Raw genomic sequence first — 20,251 nt, forward strand, 5'->3', positions numbered from 1 at the left:
AAGGGAGGGATGTGTGTGGGAACCCCTCTCTTCCCGCTCTCGGCTCTTGGCGCGCTCGCCGCAGACTCGCGATACTTCCTCCGCCCCGCGGGAGTTTTTTGAACTCTCTGGCGGTAACCACGCCCTGGACGCCTCGAAGCCCTCCGAGGACCGCTAGCCAAGGCTGAGAAGAAACTCCGCTTTGGGTCGGTGGGCCGGCGGTAGCAGAGCGCGGAAGGGCTGGTCTCGGTCAGGTCCCGGCGCCATGGGAGCCGAGAAAAAGCTGCTGCCGGTCAAGGAGGCCTTTCAGCTGGCCCAGCAGCCGCACCAGAACCAGGCGAAGCTGGTGGTGGCGCTGAGCCGCACCTACAACACAGTAAGGACGGCCGGCTCCTCGGTCCCCGGCTCTTCCCGGGCTCTCTGCCGTTGCCCCTCGCCTCCTCGGTCCCTCTGTCCCCGGTTCCCCTGCCCAGCCTCCCCCAGGGGCTTCTTTTGATTCTCCATGCTGGGGGCATTGCTGCCCCTCGGCGCGCGGCGGCTGCAAGGCCCTTATTAAATGCCTGCTCCGTGCCGGGAGCTTCAGGAGCTGGTTTAAACTTCCCGATCCGCTTCGGAGGGACTTGAGGTTCGGAGGGGTCAGGCACGAGCCCACGTCAGAGGGACCCCGAAGCCCGGAAGCGGTCCACACAGGGTCCTGCCTTTGCTTCTTTGTAACCCCCGATCCTCCCGTGGGGCGGCTGCTGTCCACGGCTTGGGCGCGGACCGTGAACGTGGAGAGAAGTGGGGTTAAAAGCACCGAGGAGACCAGGCGCCAAGTGTTGGGCAGCAAAGGGGATCCTGAACGCAATCACTGAGCAGTTAGTGTCCCTCGGGTCACCGCCCACAGCAGAAAAACCGCACTCCTCCAAATTAATTCCGTCCTTGCCCCCACGGTTAAATGAAGTCTAGTCACCAGATATCAAAATAATCATTGTAACTAGGCGCTTTTTATTCAAGTCAATACTGTTTTTGCTTTTGCTTTTGTTTTGTTTTGAGGGGAGCCGTGGGAAGACTGGGACAATGGTTTTTGCGAAAATAAATTATCTTAAGGTCCAAGACAAATTGTTAGTAATATAACCGGACTTGCGGATATAAGATGTGATGAAAAAGTTATGTCAAAAAGAAACTGCTGTTTGATAGGAAGCCCCAAATATAGTAAATATAAAAGTTAATGTTGATTTTGGCTTGTTCATGAAGAAGCCTGTTTTTACTAAACTGATACCAAAGGCATACTGAAAATTCAAGGATATTGAAAACAAAATCAAAGGAATCCTCTTACTGTCAACATTAATGTTTGCTCCCTGAGAAAGTAAATTATAACCTGGAGAGAAATTTGTGTAAACTTATTTCCACTTTGCTGGTGTGGTTGAGTGAGAATTTACTAAATAAAGATTTTAGTTAGACTGAATTATAGTTAGTGTTTTCAGCAGTCTTAGGGTGACGTTGGGAATAAGGCATTTTATCTGTGTAGTTTATGAAGGGTTTCTTTTGTCTTTCAGATGGATAATAAAACAGTTTTTCATGAGGAGTTCATTCATTACCTTAAATATGCTATGGTAGTCTATAAACGTGAACCAGCTGTGGAGAGGGTAATAGAGTTTGCAGCAAAGTTTGTTACTTCGTTTCACCAGTCGGAGACTGAAGATGATGAAGAGGAAGATGGTGGCATTTTAAATTATTTGTTTACTTTCCTCTTAAAGGTATTATGAAAACTCCACTTTAGGGAGGTATTTGGAAAAATTTGCCATATAAAGGGACATGGGAGTTTGTATATTTTAGAGAATGAAATATCTGGTGGTTCCCAAAATGCCTATGTATAAGTGTCTTTTTATAGGAAATATTTGAAATATTAATGTAAAAAAGGTGGACTTTTAAAATACCTGCAGCATTAGATGTTTAATGGCCTCTAAACCAGTTTTCATATGCATTTCTTTTAAATTAGTTCTCTATTTTGCAAAGAAAGTAAGAGTTCCTACAAAGAGAAATATGCTCTTGTAATTTAGGAAATACTTGTTTCAGACTGTTTTAAGACTATATAAAATGTATATTTAGTATGCATGTGGATCAAGGTAGCCTTATTGTTTCTTTGCAAGGAATGATTTACCATTGTAACTTCTTGAATTCTGAACATAGAGAAATTCAAGTGATTTGTGATTATTTAGAAATGGTATGTGACTAAATAAATCTTTATTTCTATTTCAGTCTCATGAAGCAAGCAGTAATGCAGTCAGATTTAGAGTGTGCCAGCTCATAAACAAGCTCTTGGGCAGTATGCCAGAAAATGCCCAGATTGATGATGATTTGTTTGATAAAATTAATGAAGCCATGCTTATTAGATTGAAAGATAAAATTCCAAATGTGAGGATTCAGGCAGTTCTGGCTCTTTCACGACTTCAGGATCCCAAAGATGATGACTGCCCAGTGGTTAATGGTATGTGCATCTTCCTGAACCTTTTTACAGTTTTGTTGATTTTATTAAATTCTCAGTATTTGAATTTTTCTATTACCTATATATATGATAGAGTATAGGTAACACATATATATGTACAATTCAAATAAAAAAATGAAACGAATACCCAAGTAACCACCACTCAACTTAAAAAATAAGATATCACTAGTACCTTTGAAGCCTTTCAGGTGTCCCATCCTTCTCTCTTTCATTCTCCCTTAGAGGTAACTATTATTCTGAATTTTGAGTTAATTATTTTCTTGCTTTTCTTTGTAATTTTACCTTCTGTGTATATTCCTAAATGATGTTAAGTTTTGCCTATCATACTATATCCTAGATACTGTATGAATCATTCATTCTATATGTATTTTTCTGTGACTTTTCTCTCAACATTATTCCTGATTCTGACATTCATCCATGTTGGTACATTTATTTTTTTACTTTATTGTAGTATTCTAGTTTATGAATTTAATAATTCTTTCAAATGTTGATGGACCTTCTAATATCCAGTTATTTTGCCCTTAAAAACAGTGCTGCTACTAGAACTGTCTTGTACATAGTTTCTGATACACAATGTTTATCCGTCTTTCTAAGAGTGAAAACAGGGTCCTAAACAGATACTTGTATGCCAGTGTTTATAGCAGCATTATTCACAATAGTCAAAAGCTGGAAACAACCCAAGTGTTCATGAACAAATGATTGGATAAACAAAATATGGTACATACACACAATGGAATATTACTCAGCTGCAAGAAAAAATGAAGTTATGAGACATGCTATAACTGCAAGAAACTTGAAAACATGCTCAGTGAAATAAAACATATAAGACAAAAATTGTATGATATCATTTATAAAAGATGACTAGAAATAGCAAACCCGCAGAGATAGAAGCAGATTGTAGGTTATGGTGGAAGGGGAGGTGTGTGTTTGTAAAAATGAAAAAAGAAACAAATAGTGGGAAAAAAAAAGATTTGCTGTCAGATCATATTTAGTCCATTCATTAACCTATATTAAATAAATATATTCTAAGGCATCAAATAACCAGGATAAATTAGAATTCTCAATTAAGTATATAGTTTGAAATACAGAACCATATCTAAAGGAAACCAGCGATGTAGGCTGTCCTGGAAAAGGTTGCTGTAGCTTAAGCATACATTCTATCAACTCCCTGTAGGCCAGATAGCTAAACTCATAATACATGCTCTAGACTCAGTTAATGTTTTATTTCATTCTAATAATTCCAAAAATACAATTTTAAGTGTAATTTTTAATTCAGAAATAAAAAAGAGCTTCTACAAATCAATAAAGAAGACAATCTCAGTTTTTTAATTGGCAAAGACTAAAACATACACAACAGAGGAAGTCAAAGTGGCCATTAAGTTTATGAAAAGGTGCTCAAAATTATTAGTGATCGGGGAAATACAAATTAAAATCACCATGAGATACCACCAGCCACCTATAAAAGTAAAAGGACTGATAATACCAAGCATTGTGATGAGGATATGTAGTGACCGGAGTCTCCTACATTGCTTGGAGGAATGTAAATTCATAAATTGGTTCAACTTTAAAGCAGTTTGGTAACATCTACTAAAGCGAAATATAAGTTTACCCTAAAGAAAATGAGTGCATATGTCTTTTAGAAGAAATGTTCAAGAATATACACAACAGCCCCAAACTGGAAATAATGTCCATCAACTGTAGAAGAGATAAATATATTGTGATACAGATTAGAGATTTAGATAGAGATAGAAATGGAAAACTACATAGAAATGTAGAAGAATTCCTGCTACACACAACAACATGGATCAGTATCACACGAAGAAAAAAAGTTGTTCTAGGTTGTATATCTAGGGGTGGACTTCTTCGGATATGTGTTGGTTCAGCTTTGATAGGTAATGTAAAATATTCTACAAAGTGATTGTACCAATTAATATTCTCATTAGCAGTATGTAAGTTTTCATTGATCAAATTATATCCAGTATTTGGTATGGTCAGACTCTTGCCAATCTAGTGTTGTGCATAGTATATGTCCTTGTTATGGATTTTTCATACATTTAGTAGCCAGTTATATTTCTTTTCTATAATGCCTCTTAAAGTGTTTTGCCCATTTTTCTATTGGGTTATCTTATTGATTTATTGGTGTTCTTTATATATTCTGAAAAGAAATTCTTTGGTTATATGAATTTTAGATATCTTCTTTAAATTGCTTCTTCCTTCACTCTCTTTAGAGTGTCTTGTTGAACACAAATTCTCTATGTCAAAATGATCAATCACTTCCTTTATGATTTGTACTTTAATCTTATTTAAGAAATCTTCTCTGGGAGCATAAAGATAGTCATATTTTACTCTGCAATATATTACTGGGTACATCAGGGTACCCTTCCATTTCCTTGTTTGATGTGTCTATCCCTTTTAACCAATCTTAATAACTGGTATAGTTAATTTTTTTTTGGTGATAAAGGATATGCATAATGATATTGTATAAGACGTACATGTTTAATAGTCAACATGTACTTGATCATAAAGCTGGGGAAAATGTGAGTAGTAAAAGTAGAATAAACATTTAAATATAAGAAGTAGGTTTTGTTTCAAGGAGTAAAACCAGGAAGTTATTTTTTCTTTTTTAGTACACATTAAAAATCAAAATGATGGGCCCTTAAGGCCATATCAGGTAGAATAAACTGCTTGCTCTGCTAAACTTTCTCCTAAATCTTTGAGTGTAGCAAAGACATAATCTTGATAATGGAATTTCCAAGAACTTTACGGCTTTCTCTTTTCAATTTTAGCCTTTGTGCCCAGTCTATTGACTAATTTCTCATACTGCTCTTAGAAGGGAAGTTGGGGGGGGAATATCTTCACCTAAAATTAAATGTGTGAGATTAAAAAATGGTATCCTTTTTTTGATAAAAGCTTTTTAAGTATCGAAATGTGGCTATTTTGGGATTAAAGTTAATATTACTTTAGTGTACTAAAAATGTGTTACTCTATTTTCAGCATATGCTACTTTGATAGAAAATGATTCAAATCCAGAAGTTAGGAGGGCAGTGTTATCATGTATTGCACCATCAGCAAAGACTTTGTCGAAAATTGTAGGGCGTACCAGGGATGTGAAAGAGGCTGTCAGAAAGCTGGCTTATCAGGTAAATAAGTTCAGCATCTTGGGATGGCTTGTTCTTTAGACCAGAAGCTACACTAAAGTACTTCTGAAAATATTTGGCACATGATAAGGATTTCCCCATTTCAGATTTTTATGGAGAGTATAGGTAATTTAGGTACTCTTACTGCATTAAAAGTGTTTACAGATACTTTTTTTTTTTAGAGATTTTCGATAATTTTCTTAGATGAAAGGAATATGATTGGTTATGAAATCTTTACATTGTGTTGGGTTTAATTGCCATCTTTTTAAATTATTGTTCCTTCTTTAAGGTTTTAGCTGAAAAGGTTCATATGAGAGCTATGTCCATTGCTCAGAGAGTAATGCTCCTTCAACAAGGTCTTAATGACAGAACAGGTAAGATATACATCTTTATATATAAAATGTTATTAGATTTTGAGATCATATTTACAAAGTTTAGGAAACAGATGTCCTACAAAATCGTGTAGTAGATAAAGTCAGGCAACAAGTAAAGTAATAGGTATTATACAGTATGGATTAATACTTGAATCCCAGTGAATTCCGGGGAGAGGGAATGCAAGGATTTTTTTGTAGGGTGTTTGATTCTGAACTTCACTATTTTTATTGGAAGTAAGTACATAGCAATTTTGCACTCTCATTGTCAATAAAGCCTTTTTTTCTTTATTATACTTTGTTCTGCCTTTTAATGTCCTCACATTTGTAATGTAAATATTGACTTTAAACATTGATCTCATAAAAAAGCAAAATGAAGTAGAAGCTAAAAGGAGACTCTGTTCACTTATGTTTCAAATGACTCAACAGATGCTGTGAAACAAGCAATGAAAAAGCATCTTCTCCAAGGCTGGTTACGTTTCACTGAAGGAAATATCTTAGAGTTGCTACATCGGTTGGATGTGGAAAATTCTTCTGAAGTGGCAGTCTCAGTTCTCAATGCTTTATTTTCAATGACACCTCTTAATGAACTTGTGGGAGTCTGTAAACACAATGATGGCAGGTACGTGGAATGGATTCATTATTTGAAATGTGATAGTGGTGAACTTATGCAATTAAAATTAGAGTTTTTCCCCTCCATAACTTCAGATTACGTCAATATCTTTTATTTTATTTACCCCTCTTGTTTTCTTTACTCTGGTGAAGGTTTTCTTTTCCTGTTTGTTTTTTACTCCTATAAGGACTTATTACTTTATCATAGATTTATCTACTCTACTATTTATCTTACACTTTCATTAGTTTATCATGGGAAAATCCAAAAACATGTCCCTTTTGTATGTTTATTCACTGAAAATTTTTTTTTTTTTGGTCCAAGTTTCCTCATTCCTTTTTGTGTAGAAAAGTTAATGACTTTGAAATTTAAAAAAAGATGATGGTTATAAATCAGGTCTACTTCTTATTTCCATTTTTGTACTCAGTTCATATTTGTAACTGGATGTTAAGATCATGCTTTCTCTCATTCTCTTTCTTAAAATGAAGGAAATTGATTCCAGTGGAAACATTAACTCCTGAAATTGCTTTGTATTGGCGTGCCCTTTGTGAATATTTGAAATTGAAAGGAGATGAAGGTGAAGAATTTTTAGAGCAGATTTTGCCAGAGCCAGTAATATATGCAGAATATTTACTGAGGTAAAAATTTCTTCCTTGGTTTGGACTATACTTGTATTGTCGCACGTGTCTCCCTTCCACAAAGTCATGATTGATTGGAAATACGTTAAAAACCAATTTTTTTTTTGTGGACATGCAGGGATAAATAGCTATGCACATTGAGACTTTCTGAAGATTATTCCATGCTGGTGAGTATACTGAAAACAAAGTCAGCATGTTTAGGGTCATTTATCCAAAACTGTTGAGATATGATTATGAATATTTCTCCATAGAGCTGATGATGATGTGTTACTTTTTTTTTTTTTTTTTTTTTTTGCTTAATACAATATTCTTTATTTACCTTTTAAAAAAACCATTTTGATTCCATGTTCCCCTTTCGCTGCTGCACCATTTCTTTTCCCTTTAGCAAAACTCATTGAAAGAGCTGTCTGAATCCACTGTCTTTGTGTCTTTTTTCTCTTCACTGTTCTCCATACTTCTGTCCTCAGTACTCTACCAAAATGAATCTTGTCAGGGTTGTCAATAACATCACGTCGCAGGCCTCTTGTTACTTGAATTCTCAGTAGCATTTGAAAAAGTAAAGTTGATTATTCTCCTTGAAATATTTTCCTGCTTCACTGACCTCTTCTCAAAATCTCCTTTGCTAGATTTCTTTGCCTATTTTTATCTTATATAGTTTGGAGAACTCCAGGAATATACTCCCTCCTTAAGCAAACTCATCCAATTTTGTGGATTTAAATACATATATCTTACAGTACAGAGTAAAAGAAAGGTTGATTCAAATTTTGGGAATCATTAACATACAAAGGTCAACTAGAGCATTTCTTTAACCTCATATCTAACAAAAATTGAATTATAACTACCCACTCCTAGAACAAAGAATAAATCAAGTGGTTAATTTGTTTTGGTGAAAATTTTATGACAAAATTATGAGCATAAATATGACAGGTTGTCACTTCACATTTGGCTTTCAAGGAACAGTCATAAACAAGGGTAATCTTTACTGCACCAAATTTCCCAAAGCCTGTCTTGAGCCTTTGAAGCACCTTGTCATGATACTTGCCAGTTATTTCTTCCCAAATTTTAACTGGTCTCCACAGGAAGCCAGGTCATTATTTTCCTATTGCTTGAAATTTGAAAAGTTCTCTAACAGCACTTTCATGAACTTATAATTAGATAAAATACTTCTCCAGTTATACTTAAATCAGAAAGATCTTAGGCTTGATCTAAAAGGGCAATTTGAAATTATCAGGCAGTGTTAAAGGTATATAGTATTCTGCCTCCTCTGGCCATAGTTGAGTGTTCAGGGAAGGGCCAGGCCCAAAATGGAATCAGAGGGAATGAGATGCAGTCTGTTGGATGATCAAGGTGGTGGTGAACTTGGGAGATGCCAGCAGCCATGTGGTGAAAGAAGATGATTTGAGAATGCAACATGCAGAAACATTTTATCAGTTTTCTTTGTTGGAAACATCTTGAATGTTCTGTCCTTCATATTTAGTGAGAAAGACTTTGCTGGGTGGCACTGCTTTCACTGCTACTGGAGTAGCTAGGTTTGAATTGTATTTTGACAAAATCTGGATATCTTCTGGAATTGTAGTTCCTTCTGGAGGTGTAGGTGTTCTGAGCAAATTCTCATAGGAAGAAATTTTAGGAGAAAAGTCTCCACAAAATCTTCAGAGCACTCCTCTGAATTTAAAACTAATGAAGTACAATCTTTCATTTCCAAATCATTTGAAGAACTATTAGTTTTTGATAATAGATAATTTGTGGATACCAAAGCTGTACTGTTCTTTGTAGAAGGAATTTTCAAACCAGGAGTGTAGAATGTAGGTGCCAAGGGTGAATTTGTATACTCGGCATCATTTTTCCTCAATTGCTGGATTATGGGGCCAGGAGTGGCAAAGAAATGATCATTGGTCATTGCTTTTCTTTCTATGGCTTCCTCGCTACAGGGTTGGAAGTCAGCTGCTCTGAATGGCAGTGGGTACAGAGCTCGGTGTGTAAGGTACTCCGCCGATGTGTTACTTTTTGAAATTTATCTGCAAACTTCTTCTAACTGTCAAATAGTAAACGTTTTAGGCTTTGTGGGGCATACAGTCTCTGTCACAACACTCAACTGCTGTTATGTACAAATTTAGCCCAACATAATTTGTAAATAAATGAGTAGCTGTTTCCAATAAACTTATCAACCTTTATAGACACTAAAATATTAATTTCATATAATTTTTACATGTCACAAAAATAATTTTTTTTTTTTTTTGCCATTTAAAAAATGTAACAAATATTCATAGCTTGGGAGCTGTATAAAAACAGGCAGTGGGGCAGATTTGGCACAGAAGCTGTAGTTTTCTGGCTCTTTTATATAATCACAGGGTGAACTTTTGTAGCAAGTTTTATTATTAAGTAAACACTATCTGGTTTTTGTTTAAAAAATTTTGTTTTAAAATATATCTTTCATAAATTATTTTGATTAATTTCTATCTAATTTCACTTTTAAAAATTACATAAAATGAACGGATTCTTGTCAGTATTCAAGTATAGAAATATAAAATAAAAATGTGGAATTCCTCCTTTTGTTTCATATACCCCCAGTTCCCCAATGTCCTTAGAGTTAACTAATACTTTCAGACTTTTTCCTCTGCATTTTTATGTTACACATATATTACATGCATAAATGGGTTTCTTTTTAAAATATAATAAACAATACATTTTTTTTCTTTTACCTATTGCTATCTGAGATCATGTTGATGCATATCTATTACTTTGTTAACAACTGCATAATGTTCTACATTTATTCCTCTACTGATGGATATTTAAGGTGTTTCAGTTATCATTGATTAAAAACAATGCTGTGTTAAATTTTCTTGTACTTTTTAAATTTTCTTTATTAACTTTTTATTTTTTTTTAGGAGAAGTTGTGGACTTACGGAAAAATTATGCATAAAAACAGGTTTCCCATATCCCACCCTATTATTAATACCTTGCTTTGGTGTAGTACATTTGTTATGATTGATGAAAGCACATTTTTATAATTGTGCTGTTAACTATAGTCCATGGTTCACATTACGGTTCACTGCGTTCAGCAGTTCCATGGATTTATTTTCATTATAGTAACATATATACAACCTAAAATTTCCCCTTTTAACCACATTTAAATGTATTATTTAGTGCTGTTAATTACATTCACAATGTTGTGATACCATTACCACCATCTGTTTACCAAAACTTTCCCATGGTCCCGTATAGAAACTTCTATACAATTAAAGCCTTAACTCCCAATTCCTTACTGCCACCCCATCCCCTGATTACCTATATTTTAGATTCTGACCCTGAATTTGCTTATTCTAATTATTTCATGTCATTGAGACCATACAGTATTTGTCCTTCTGTGTCTGGCTTATTTCACTGAACATGATATCTTCAAGGTTCATCCATGTTGTTATATGTATGAGAATTTCATTCCTGTTAGGGAATGATATTCCATTGTGTATATATACTACATTTTGTTTATCCTTTCATTGGTTGATGGACACGGGTTGCTTCTGTCTTTTGGCAGTTGTGAATAATGCTGCTATTAAAATCAGTGTGCAAATATCTGTTCGAGTCCCTGCTTTCACGTCTTTTGGGTATATAATTAGAAGTTGGGTTGCAGGTCATATGGTAGTTCTATACTTAATTTTCTAAGGAACAGCCAAACTGTCTTCCAGACCAACTGCACCATTTTATATCACCAGCAATGAATGCGAGTTTGTATTTCTCCATATCCTCTCTAACACTTTTCCATTTTTTGATAGTTGCCATTCTAGTGGGTATGAAATGGTATCTGATTGTGGTTTTAGTTTGCATTTCCCTAATGGCTAATGATGTTGAACATTGTTTTGTGTGCTTTTTGGCCATTCGTGTATCTTTGGAGAAATGTCGTTTGCTCATTTTTTTTACTCTGGTTGTTTCTCTGTTGTTGATTGAAGGATTTCTTTATATATTCTGGATGTTAAACCCTTATCAGATATGTGGTTTCAAAATTTTCTCCCATTGTATAGGACTTTTTTCATGATAAGTCTTTGCACAAAAGTTTTTAATTTTGGTAGTTCCCATTTGTCTGTTTTTTCTTTTGCTGCTTGTGCTTTAGGTGTAAAGTTTAAGAAACTGTTGCTTAACACAAGGTCCTGAAGATGCTTCCGTATGATTTCTTCTAGGAGTTTAATATTTTTGGTTAGTTTTGGTTTTTATATTTAGGTCTTTGATCCACTTTGAGTTGATTTTGTATATGGTATGAGATACGGTTCTGACTACCTTCTTTTGCATATGGAGATCCAGTTTTGCAAGCACCATTTGTAGAAAAGACTTTTTTCCCAATTAGGTGGTCTTTGATACTTTGTAAAAAATTGGTTCGCCATAAATGTGAGGGTTGATCTCTGAGTTCTTAATTTGATTCCATTGGTCTGTATGTCTGTACTTATGCCAGTATCATGCTGTTTTGATTACTGTGGTTTTGTAATAAGTTTATTTATTTATTTATTTATTTTTATTGTGATTTTTCACATACCATACAAATATCCAAAGATTCAAAATGTACAATCATAGAGCTGTGCATCCATCACCACAATTATTTTTTGTTCAATTTTTAGAACATTTTCATTACTCCAGAAAAGAAATAAAGACAAAGAAGAAAAAGAGAGAGAGAGAGAGAAAAGAAAAGGAAACTCAAATCCTCCTGTATCCCTAACCACTCCCCCTCCATTGTTAACTTGTAGTATTGGTATAGTATATTTGTTACTGTTTATGAAAGAACGTTGAAATACTACTAATTGTAGTATATAGTTTGCAATAGGTATATACTTTTTCCCTATATGCCCCTCTATTATTAACTTCTAGTTGTAGAATCATACATTTGTTCTGGTTCATGAAAGGGATTTCTAATATTTGTACAGTTAATCTTGGACATTGCCCACCACAAAGTTTACTGTTTTATGCATTCCCATCTTTTAACCTCTAACTTTCCTTCTGGTGACATACATAACTCTGCGCTTCCCCGTTCCACTACGTTCACACACCATTCAACACTGTTAGTTATTCTCACAACGTGCTACTGTCACCTCTGTTCATTTCCAAACATTTAAGTGCATCGTAGTTGAACATTCTGCTCATACTAAGCAACCACTCCCCATTCTTGAGCCTTGTTCTATATCTTGGTAACTTATATTTCATGTCTATGAGTTTACATATTATGATTAGTTCACATCAGTGAGACCCTGAAATATTTGTCCTTATGTGTCTGGCTTATTTCACTCAAGTATGTTGCCCTCAAGGTTTTGTCATCAACCCAGTTTTTTTTTTTTTTTTAAGATGGTTTTGTTCACGAGCCATACATTCCATCCTAAGTAAACAATTGATGGTTGCCTGTATAGTGACATATTTATGTGTTCACCACCCTCACCACTATCAATTTAAGGATATCTACATTTCTTCCACAAAGCAGGAGGAAGAGTCAAAGAAGGTAGAGAGGCAAAAGAAAAAGAAAAAAGAGAGAGGAAAAAAAAAATGACAGCTAGGAAGTAGCAAAAGGAAAGATAACCTTAGATGAAAGTAGAATAAAGAGTCAGGCAACACCACCAATGGCAAGAGTCTCACACTCTTCTCCTATGACACCCTCTTATCTGCATTTACCTTGGTATATTGCCTTTGTTGCGTTAAAGGAAGCATAATACAATGATTCTGTTAATTATAGTCTCTAGTTTACATTTATTGTATTTTTCCCCCAATACCTCCCAATTTTTAACACCTTTCAAGTTTGACATTCGTTTGTTTGCCCTCGTGAAAAAACATATTTGTACATTTTATCACAATTGTTGAACACTCTAGGTTTCACTGAGTTATACAGTCCCAGTCTTTAGCTTTCCTCTTTTCTTCTGGTGTTCCACATGCTCCTAACCTTCCTCTTTCAACCATATTCATAGTTATCTTTGTTCAGTGTACTTACATTGCTGTGCTACCATCTCCCAAAATTGTGTTCCAAACCTCTCACTTCTGTCTTTTTCTATCAGTCTATAGTGCTCCCTTTAGTATTTCCTGTAGGGCATGTATCTTGTTCTCAAACTCTCTCATTGTCTCTTTGTCAGAAAATACTTTGAACTCTCCCTCATATTTGAAGGACAGTTTTGCTGGATATAGGATTCTTGGTTGGCGGTTTTTCTCTTTCAGTATCTTAAATATATCACCCCACTTCCTTCTTGCCTCCATGGTTTCTGCTGAGAAATCCGCATATAGTCTTATTAAGCTTCCTTTGTATGTGATGGATTGCTTTTCTCTTGCTGCTTTCAGGATTCTCTCTTTGTCTTTGACGTTTGATAATCTGATTATTAAGTGTCTTGGCATGGGCCTATTCAGATCTACTCTGTTTCGAGTATCCTGCAATTCTTGGGTCCGTAATTTTCTGTCTTTCATAAGAGATGGGAAATTTTCATTGATTATTTCCTCTATTATTGCTTCTGCCCCCTTTCCCTTTTCTTCTCCTTCTGGGACACCCATGACACTTACATTCCTGCATTTCATTTTGTCCTTAGGTTCCCAGAGATGTTGCTCATATTTTTCCATTCTTTTCTCTATTCTTTTGTGTGTAGGTTTTCAGGTGCCTTGTTCTCCAGTTCCTGAGTGTTTTCTTCTGCCTCTTGAGATATGCTGTTGTATGTTTCCATTGTGTCTTTCGTCTCTTGTGTTGTGCCTTTCATTTCCATAGATTCTGCCAGTTGTTTTTTTCAAACTTTTGATTTCTGCCTTATGTATGCCCAGTGTTTTCTTTATAGCTTTTATCTCTTTTGCTATATCTTCTCTAAACTTTTTGAATTGATTTAACATTAGTTGTTTCAATTCCTGTATCTCAGTTGAAGTGTAAGTTTGTTCCTTTGACTGGGCCATAACTTCGTTTTTCTTAGTGTAGGTTTTAGTTTTCTGTTGTCTAGGCATCTGACATCCTTGGCCGCCCCAGTCAGGTTTTCCCAGATGAGAACAGGCTCAGGTCCCGGAAGGAGGAAATATTCAGTATCCGGTTTCCCTGATGGTGTGTCTTATAGGATTGACACACCTTATGCTTTTTTGCTAAGCAGGAGGCGCCTGTCAGCCTGTCTCTCCAGACTGGTGTAAGGACGTATGGCCCTTGGCTGTTTTTCCCCAGCCTCTGGGGTCTGGTTCTTAATGGAAGGCGGGTAGTAGAGCTGGGCCCACCTCTTTCCTCGTGGGAAGATATTCCCCCTAGAGAGAGGTCATTTGCATAGAAATAGATTCTTTGTTTCTCTGACTCTGCTATCTCCACCCTTGTCTGTGTCAGAGAGCTGCAAGTTTAAATTGGCTGAGGCTTTCTCTACTATAGAGCACTGCAAGCCAAAACAGTTGAGGCTTTCTCCACTGAGCCGCCCAGGTTGAGAGAGAGAGAAAGGGACAGAAAGCCCCCAGATTCACCTGTCGGCCAGAGATAGCACCCAATCCTTTGGGCTCCCCGTCCTGAGACACATATGTTCCCTGACTCTCCAAGGTCAGTCGTCACCAAAAGTCTCTGTCTGCTTTTAGGGCATTCGCAGTCTGTATTGAGCGATTAACATTAAAACCCCAGTTGGAGCTGGGCTGAGTTACAGGCGCTCTCTTTTTTCTTTGTCAGTCTAGCCAAAGGTTTCTTGGTGTTTATTGAGTGATGCTCTCAAGCACTGCGAGGCTTCTGTGAGGGAGGGGCTCTCAGCTTGGGTCTGGAGTTTTTACTTACAGATTTTATGCTGCGATCTCGGGCATTTCTCCCAATTCAGATTGGTGTGTGATGAGTGGACGGTCACGTTTGTCTCCCCGCAGTTATTCCAAGTTATTTACTGGTTGTTCCTGTTGTTTATTAGTAGTTCCAGGAGGACTAACTAGCTTCCACTCCCCTCTATGCTGTCATCTTATCTTCTCCCTGTAATTAGTTTTAAGATCAGGAATTGTGAATCCTCCAAATTTGTTCTTCTTTTTCAATAAGGCTTTTGCTGTTCAGGGCCCCTTACCCTTCCATACAAATTTGATGATTGGCTTTTCCACTCTGCAAAGAAGGTTGTTGGAATTTTAATTGGGATTGCATTGCAACAATATTTTTATAGTTATACTAGTAATTCTATAATCCTTAGTTTATGTAAGGGTTTATTGTATTGTACTGTCCTACGGTTTTTATAAAATTGTTAAGTAACAATGGTTACAATGGGAATCCTTGTCTTCATGATTTTAGAGGGAGAGCCTTCAGTCTTTCGTCATTGAGTATGATATTAGCTGTGGGTTTTTCATAGATGCCTTTTATCATTCTGAGGAAGTTTCCTTTTAGTCTTACTTTTCTAAGTTTTTTTATCAAGAAAGGGTGTTGGATTTTGTCAAATGACTTTTCTGCAACAATTGAGATGATTATGTGTTTTTTTCCTTTGTTCCATTAATGTAGTTTATTACATTTATTGATTTTCTTATGTTAAAACACTCTTGCATGCCTGGTTCAAATATCGCTTGATCATGGTGCATAATTCTTTTATTGTGCTTTGGATTTGGTTTGCTAGTATTTTTGATGAAGACTTTTGCAACTATATTCATAAGGGTATTGGTAAGCATTTTTTTTTCCTTGTGTTATCTTTATATGACTTTGTCATAAGGGTAATGTTGGCCTCATAGAATGAGTTAGGACGTGTTCCCTCCTCTTCGTTTTTTGGAAGAGTTTGAGCAGGATTGGTATTTTTCTTGGAATGTTTCTTAAAATGCCATCTGGTCCTGGGCTTATCTTTGTTGGGAGGTTCTTGATGACCGATTCAGTCTCTTAACTGGTTGTTGGTCTGTTCAGATCTTCTATTTCTTCTTGAGTCTGTGTAGGTAGTTTTTGTTTCCAGGGATTTGTCCATTTCATGTAGGTTATTTAATTTTTTTTGTGTACAGTTGTTCATGGTATCCTCTCATGATGCTTTTTATTTCTGTGGGGTTGGTGGTAACATAATCACTCCTTTCTGATTTTATTTGTTTGCATCATCTCTTTTTTCTTCGTCAGTCTAGCCAAAGTTTTCTTGGTTTTTATTGATATTTTCAAAAAACCAACTTTTTATTTCATTGATTCCCTATTGTTTTTTAATTCTCTATTTCATTTACCATCGTCAAATCTTTATTTCCTTCATTGTTCTTGCTTGGGTTTAGTTTGCTCTTCTTTTTCTAGATTCTCCAGTAGTGACATTATGTCTCTGATTTGGGGTTTCTTTTTTTTTTTAATGCAATTTTATTGAGATATATTCACATACCAGTCATCCAGAGTGTACAATCAGTTGTTTACAGTATCAGCATATAGTTACTCATTCATCACCAGAATCAATTTTTGAACATTTTCACTATTTCAAAAAAAATTAAAAGAATAAAAATTAAAGTAAAAAAGAACACCCAAAACATCCCACCCACCCTATTATTCATTTAATTTTTGTCCCCATTTTCCTATGCATCTGCCCATACACTAGATAAACGGAGTGAGAGCCCCAAGGTTTTCACAATCACATGGTCACACCTCGTAAGCTGTATAGTTATACAATTATCTTCAAGAATCAAGGCTACTGGGTTGCAGTTCAACTGTTTCAGGTATTTCCTTCTAGCCATTCTAGTACATTAAAAACCAAAAATGATATCTGTATAACTCATAAGAATAACCTCCAGAATGACCTCTTGACTCCATTTGAAATCTCTCAGCTATTGAAACTTTATTTTGTTTCATTTCTCTTCCCCTTTTTGGTCAAGAAGTTTTTCTCGATCCCACAGTGCCAGGTCCAAGCTCATCCCTGAGAGTCATGTTCCATGTTGCCAGGGAGATTTACACCCCTGGGAGTCATGTCCCACATAGAGAGGAGGGCAGAGTTGAGTTAGAGAGCGATGCCACATCTGAGCAACAAAAGAAGTTCTCTGGGGGTGACTCTTACGCACAATTATAAGTAGGCTTAGCCTCTTACTTTGCACTAACACGTTTCATAAGGACAAGCCCCAAGATCAAGGGCTCAACCTTCTAAATTGGTAGACTCCAGTGCTTGTGAGAATATCAGTAATTTCCCAGGTGGGGAATTTAAATATTTCTGTATTTTTCACTGCAAGGGGGCTTTGCGGATACATTTTTATTCTCTGCCCAAATTACTCTAGGATGTATCAGAACTTCACACTAACCTGTACAAACGAACGAGATCTTACTCTCTATTCAAAGTTCTATGTAATTATGGTGTTTGAATAAACTGACCATTCAAGTTGAATTATATACTGTGCTACAGAAAATACAGATTTTGCACCAAGTAAATGTCTATTCTTTTGGTCCCACACAGAATTTGAAGTTTTAAAACACTGTCAATATTGTCCTTTACCCTTTATTCTGATGTACCTTATTCTTTAACCAAGTCCATTTTGTTCATATCTGTAATTGAAGTCTGATCTCTTTTTCAACCTCTTTAACATTTCCACTGTTTATTTTTTAAACATTTTTATTCACACACCATACATTCCCTTCTATGTAAACAATCAGTGTTTCCCAGTATAATCACATAGTTAAGACTTCACTACCACAGTCTATATGAGGACATTTCCATTCTTTCTGCAAAGAAAGATGAAGAGGAGGAAAAAGAAAAATATGAAAGAATGATGAATAAAAAAAATAAAAGAAAAAATAAGAATAAATAAAATAAAATACAATAAAAAAGTTGGACAATAACAACACCGCTAAGTATCCCATACCCCTCCCTTATTTACCCCTCTTATAGATAATTAGCTTTGGTATATTGCCTTTCTTAAAATCAGTGGAAGCAGTTTACTATGTTACTATTAACTATAAACTGTAGTTTGCATTGATTGTATTTTTTCCCCAATACCATCCCCTTGTAAAGTTGACATTTATTTGTTCTCTCTCATATAAAAACATTCTTATATTTGTACTTCTAATCACCATCATTGACCACTCTAGGTTTCACTAAGTTATACAGTCCCAGTCTTTATCTTCTGTCTTTCCTTCCGGTATCACTCATGTCCCCAAACTTCCTCTTTCAACTGTACTCAGAGTCGTCTTTGTTCAGAGAACTTACAATATTGTACTACCATCACACAGTATTGTGATATCCATTTCTGGATCTATACAATCAATGCTGTTGAACATTGTGTACTCCTTTAGCATCAAATGCCCAATCTCTACCTTCTTTCTATCTCCTGATAACCTGTGTTCTCAGCTTTAACTTTCAAAGTTTGCTCATTATATTAGTGAGACTGTACAGTATTTGTCCTTCTGTTTCTGGCTAATTTCATTCAACATAATGTCCTTAAATTTCATCCATGTTGTTATATGCTTTGTACTTTATTCTGTGTTACAGCTACATAGTATTCCATCATATGTATACATCACAGTTTGTGTAACTGCTCATTCGTTGATGGACATTTGTGCTGTTTCCATCTCTTGGTGATCTTGAATAATGCTGGTATAAAAATTGGTTTACAAATGTCCCTTTGTGTCCTAGTATTCACTTCCTCTGAGTATAGACCTGGTAATGGGATTGCTGGATCGTTTGTCAATTGTATACTTAACTTCCTGAGGAACTGCTAAATTGCCTTTCAGAGTGGTTGTACCATTCTGCATTCCCACCAACAATGAATATAAGTGTGCCTGTTTCTCCACATCATCTTCAGCACTTGTAATATTCTGTTTTGATAATGGCCATTCTAATTTGTGTGAAAAGTGTCTCATTGTGATTTTGATTTGCATTTCCCTAATAGCCAGTGAAGTTGAGCATCTTTTAATATGTTTTTTGAGCCATTTGTATTTCCTCTCCAGAAAAGTGTCTGTCCATATCTTTTGCCTGTTTTAAAATTGGGTTGTTTGTCTTTTTGTTGTTGAGTTGTAGGATCTTATTATATATTCTGTATATTAAATCCTTATCTGATGTGTGGTTTCCAAATATTGTTTCCCATTGTGTAGGCTGCCTTTTTACTTTTCTGACAAAGTTGTTTGATACACAAAAGTGTTAAATTTTGAGGAGATCCCATTTATCTATTTCTTCTCTCATTGCTCATGCTTTTGAGTGTAAGGTCTAGGAAACCACCTCCTATCACAAGATCTTTAAGATATTTCCCTACATTTTCTTCTAAAAGTTTTATGGTCTTAGATCTAATGTTTGGTTTTTGATCCATTTTGAGTTAATTATATATGTGAGATAAGAATCCTCTTTCATTGTTTGGATATGGATATCCAGTTCTGTAGACACCATTTACTGAAGACGGTGCTCTGTCCCTGTTGCATTGGCTTGATTGCCTTATTAAAGATCAATAGTTCGTGGATGAGAGGGTCTGTTTCAAAATACTCAATTTGATTCTTTTGGTCAGTGTATCTATCTTTATGCCAGTGCCATGCTGTTGTGCCCACTGTAGCTTTGTAATATGCTTTAAAGTCAGGTAGTGTGAGACCTCCCACTTCATTCCTCTTTCTCAAGATATTTTCGGCTAATTGGGGCACCCTGCCCTTCCAAATCAATTTGGTTATTGGTTTTTCTATTTTTGCAAGGTAAGTTGTTGGGATTTTAATTGGTATTGCATTGAATCTATAAATCAATTTAGATAGAATTTGGCATCTTAATTATATTTAGTCTTCCAATCCATGAACATGGTATGTCCTTCCATTTATTTAGGTCCTTTGATTTCTTTTAGCAATTACTCGTAGTGTGTGTAGGTCTTTTGTGGCCTTGGTTAAGTTTATTCCTAAATATTTGACTCTCTTGGTTGCTATTGTAAATGGAATTTTTTTCTTGATTACCTCCTCATGTTGCTCATTCCTAATATATAGGGACACTACTGATTTTTGCATGTTGATTTTGTACCCTGCCCCTTTGTTGTGTTCATTTATTAGCTGTAGTAGCTTTGCTGTAGTTTTTTCAAGATTTTCTACATATAGGATCATGTCATCTGCAACACAGTGACAGTTTTACTTCTTCCTCTCCAATTTGGATGCCTTTTATTTCTTTTTCTTGTCTTACATGTCTAGCTAAAACTTCCAGCATAGTGTT

The 20,251-nt window shown here is 35.8% G+C and overlaps 1 protein-coding gene across 1 annotated transcript in view; it reads left to right on the forward strand.

Annotated features, from left to right (window-relative positions):
* The first annotated feature begins 126 nt into the window (after nucleotides 1-126).
* The window catches only part of NCAPG (non-SMC condensin I complex subunit G), a 57,450-nt gene continuing 37,325 nt past the window's right edge, over nucleotides 127-20,251 (forward strand). Inside the window, exons 1-7 of the mRNA XM_037829472.1 lie at nucleotides 127-355; nucleotides 1,518-1,718; nucleotides 2,221-2,449; nucleotides 5,462-5,607; nucleotides 5,894-5,978; nucleotides 6,405-6,597; nucleotides 7,074-7,223. Of these exons, the coding sequence (XP_037685400.1) occupies nucleotides 245-355; nucleotides 1,518-1,718; nucleotides 2,221-2,449; nucleotides 5,462-5,607; nucleotides 5,894-5,978; nucleotides 6,405-6,597; nucleotides 7,074-7,223 (1,115 nt within the window). The 5' untranslated portion in view covers nucleotides 127-244. The remainder of the gene's footprint in view (nucleotides 356-1,517; nucleotides 1,719-2,220; nucleotides 2,450-5,461; nucleotides 5,608-5,893; nucleotides 5,979-6,404; nucleotides 6,598-7,073; nucleotides 7,224-20,251) is intronic.

This window comes from Choloepus didactylus, chromosome 3, assembly GCF_015220235.1.
Source record: "Choloepus didactylus isolate mChoDid1 chromosome 3, mChoDid1.pri, whole genome shotgun sequence".
NCBI lineage: Eukaryota > Metazoa > Chordata > Mammalia > Pilosa > Megalonychidae > Choloepus > Choloepus didactylus.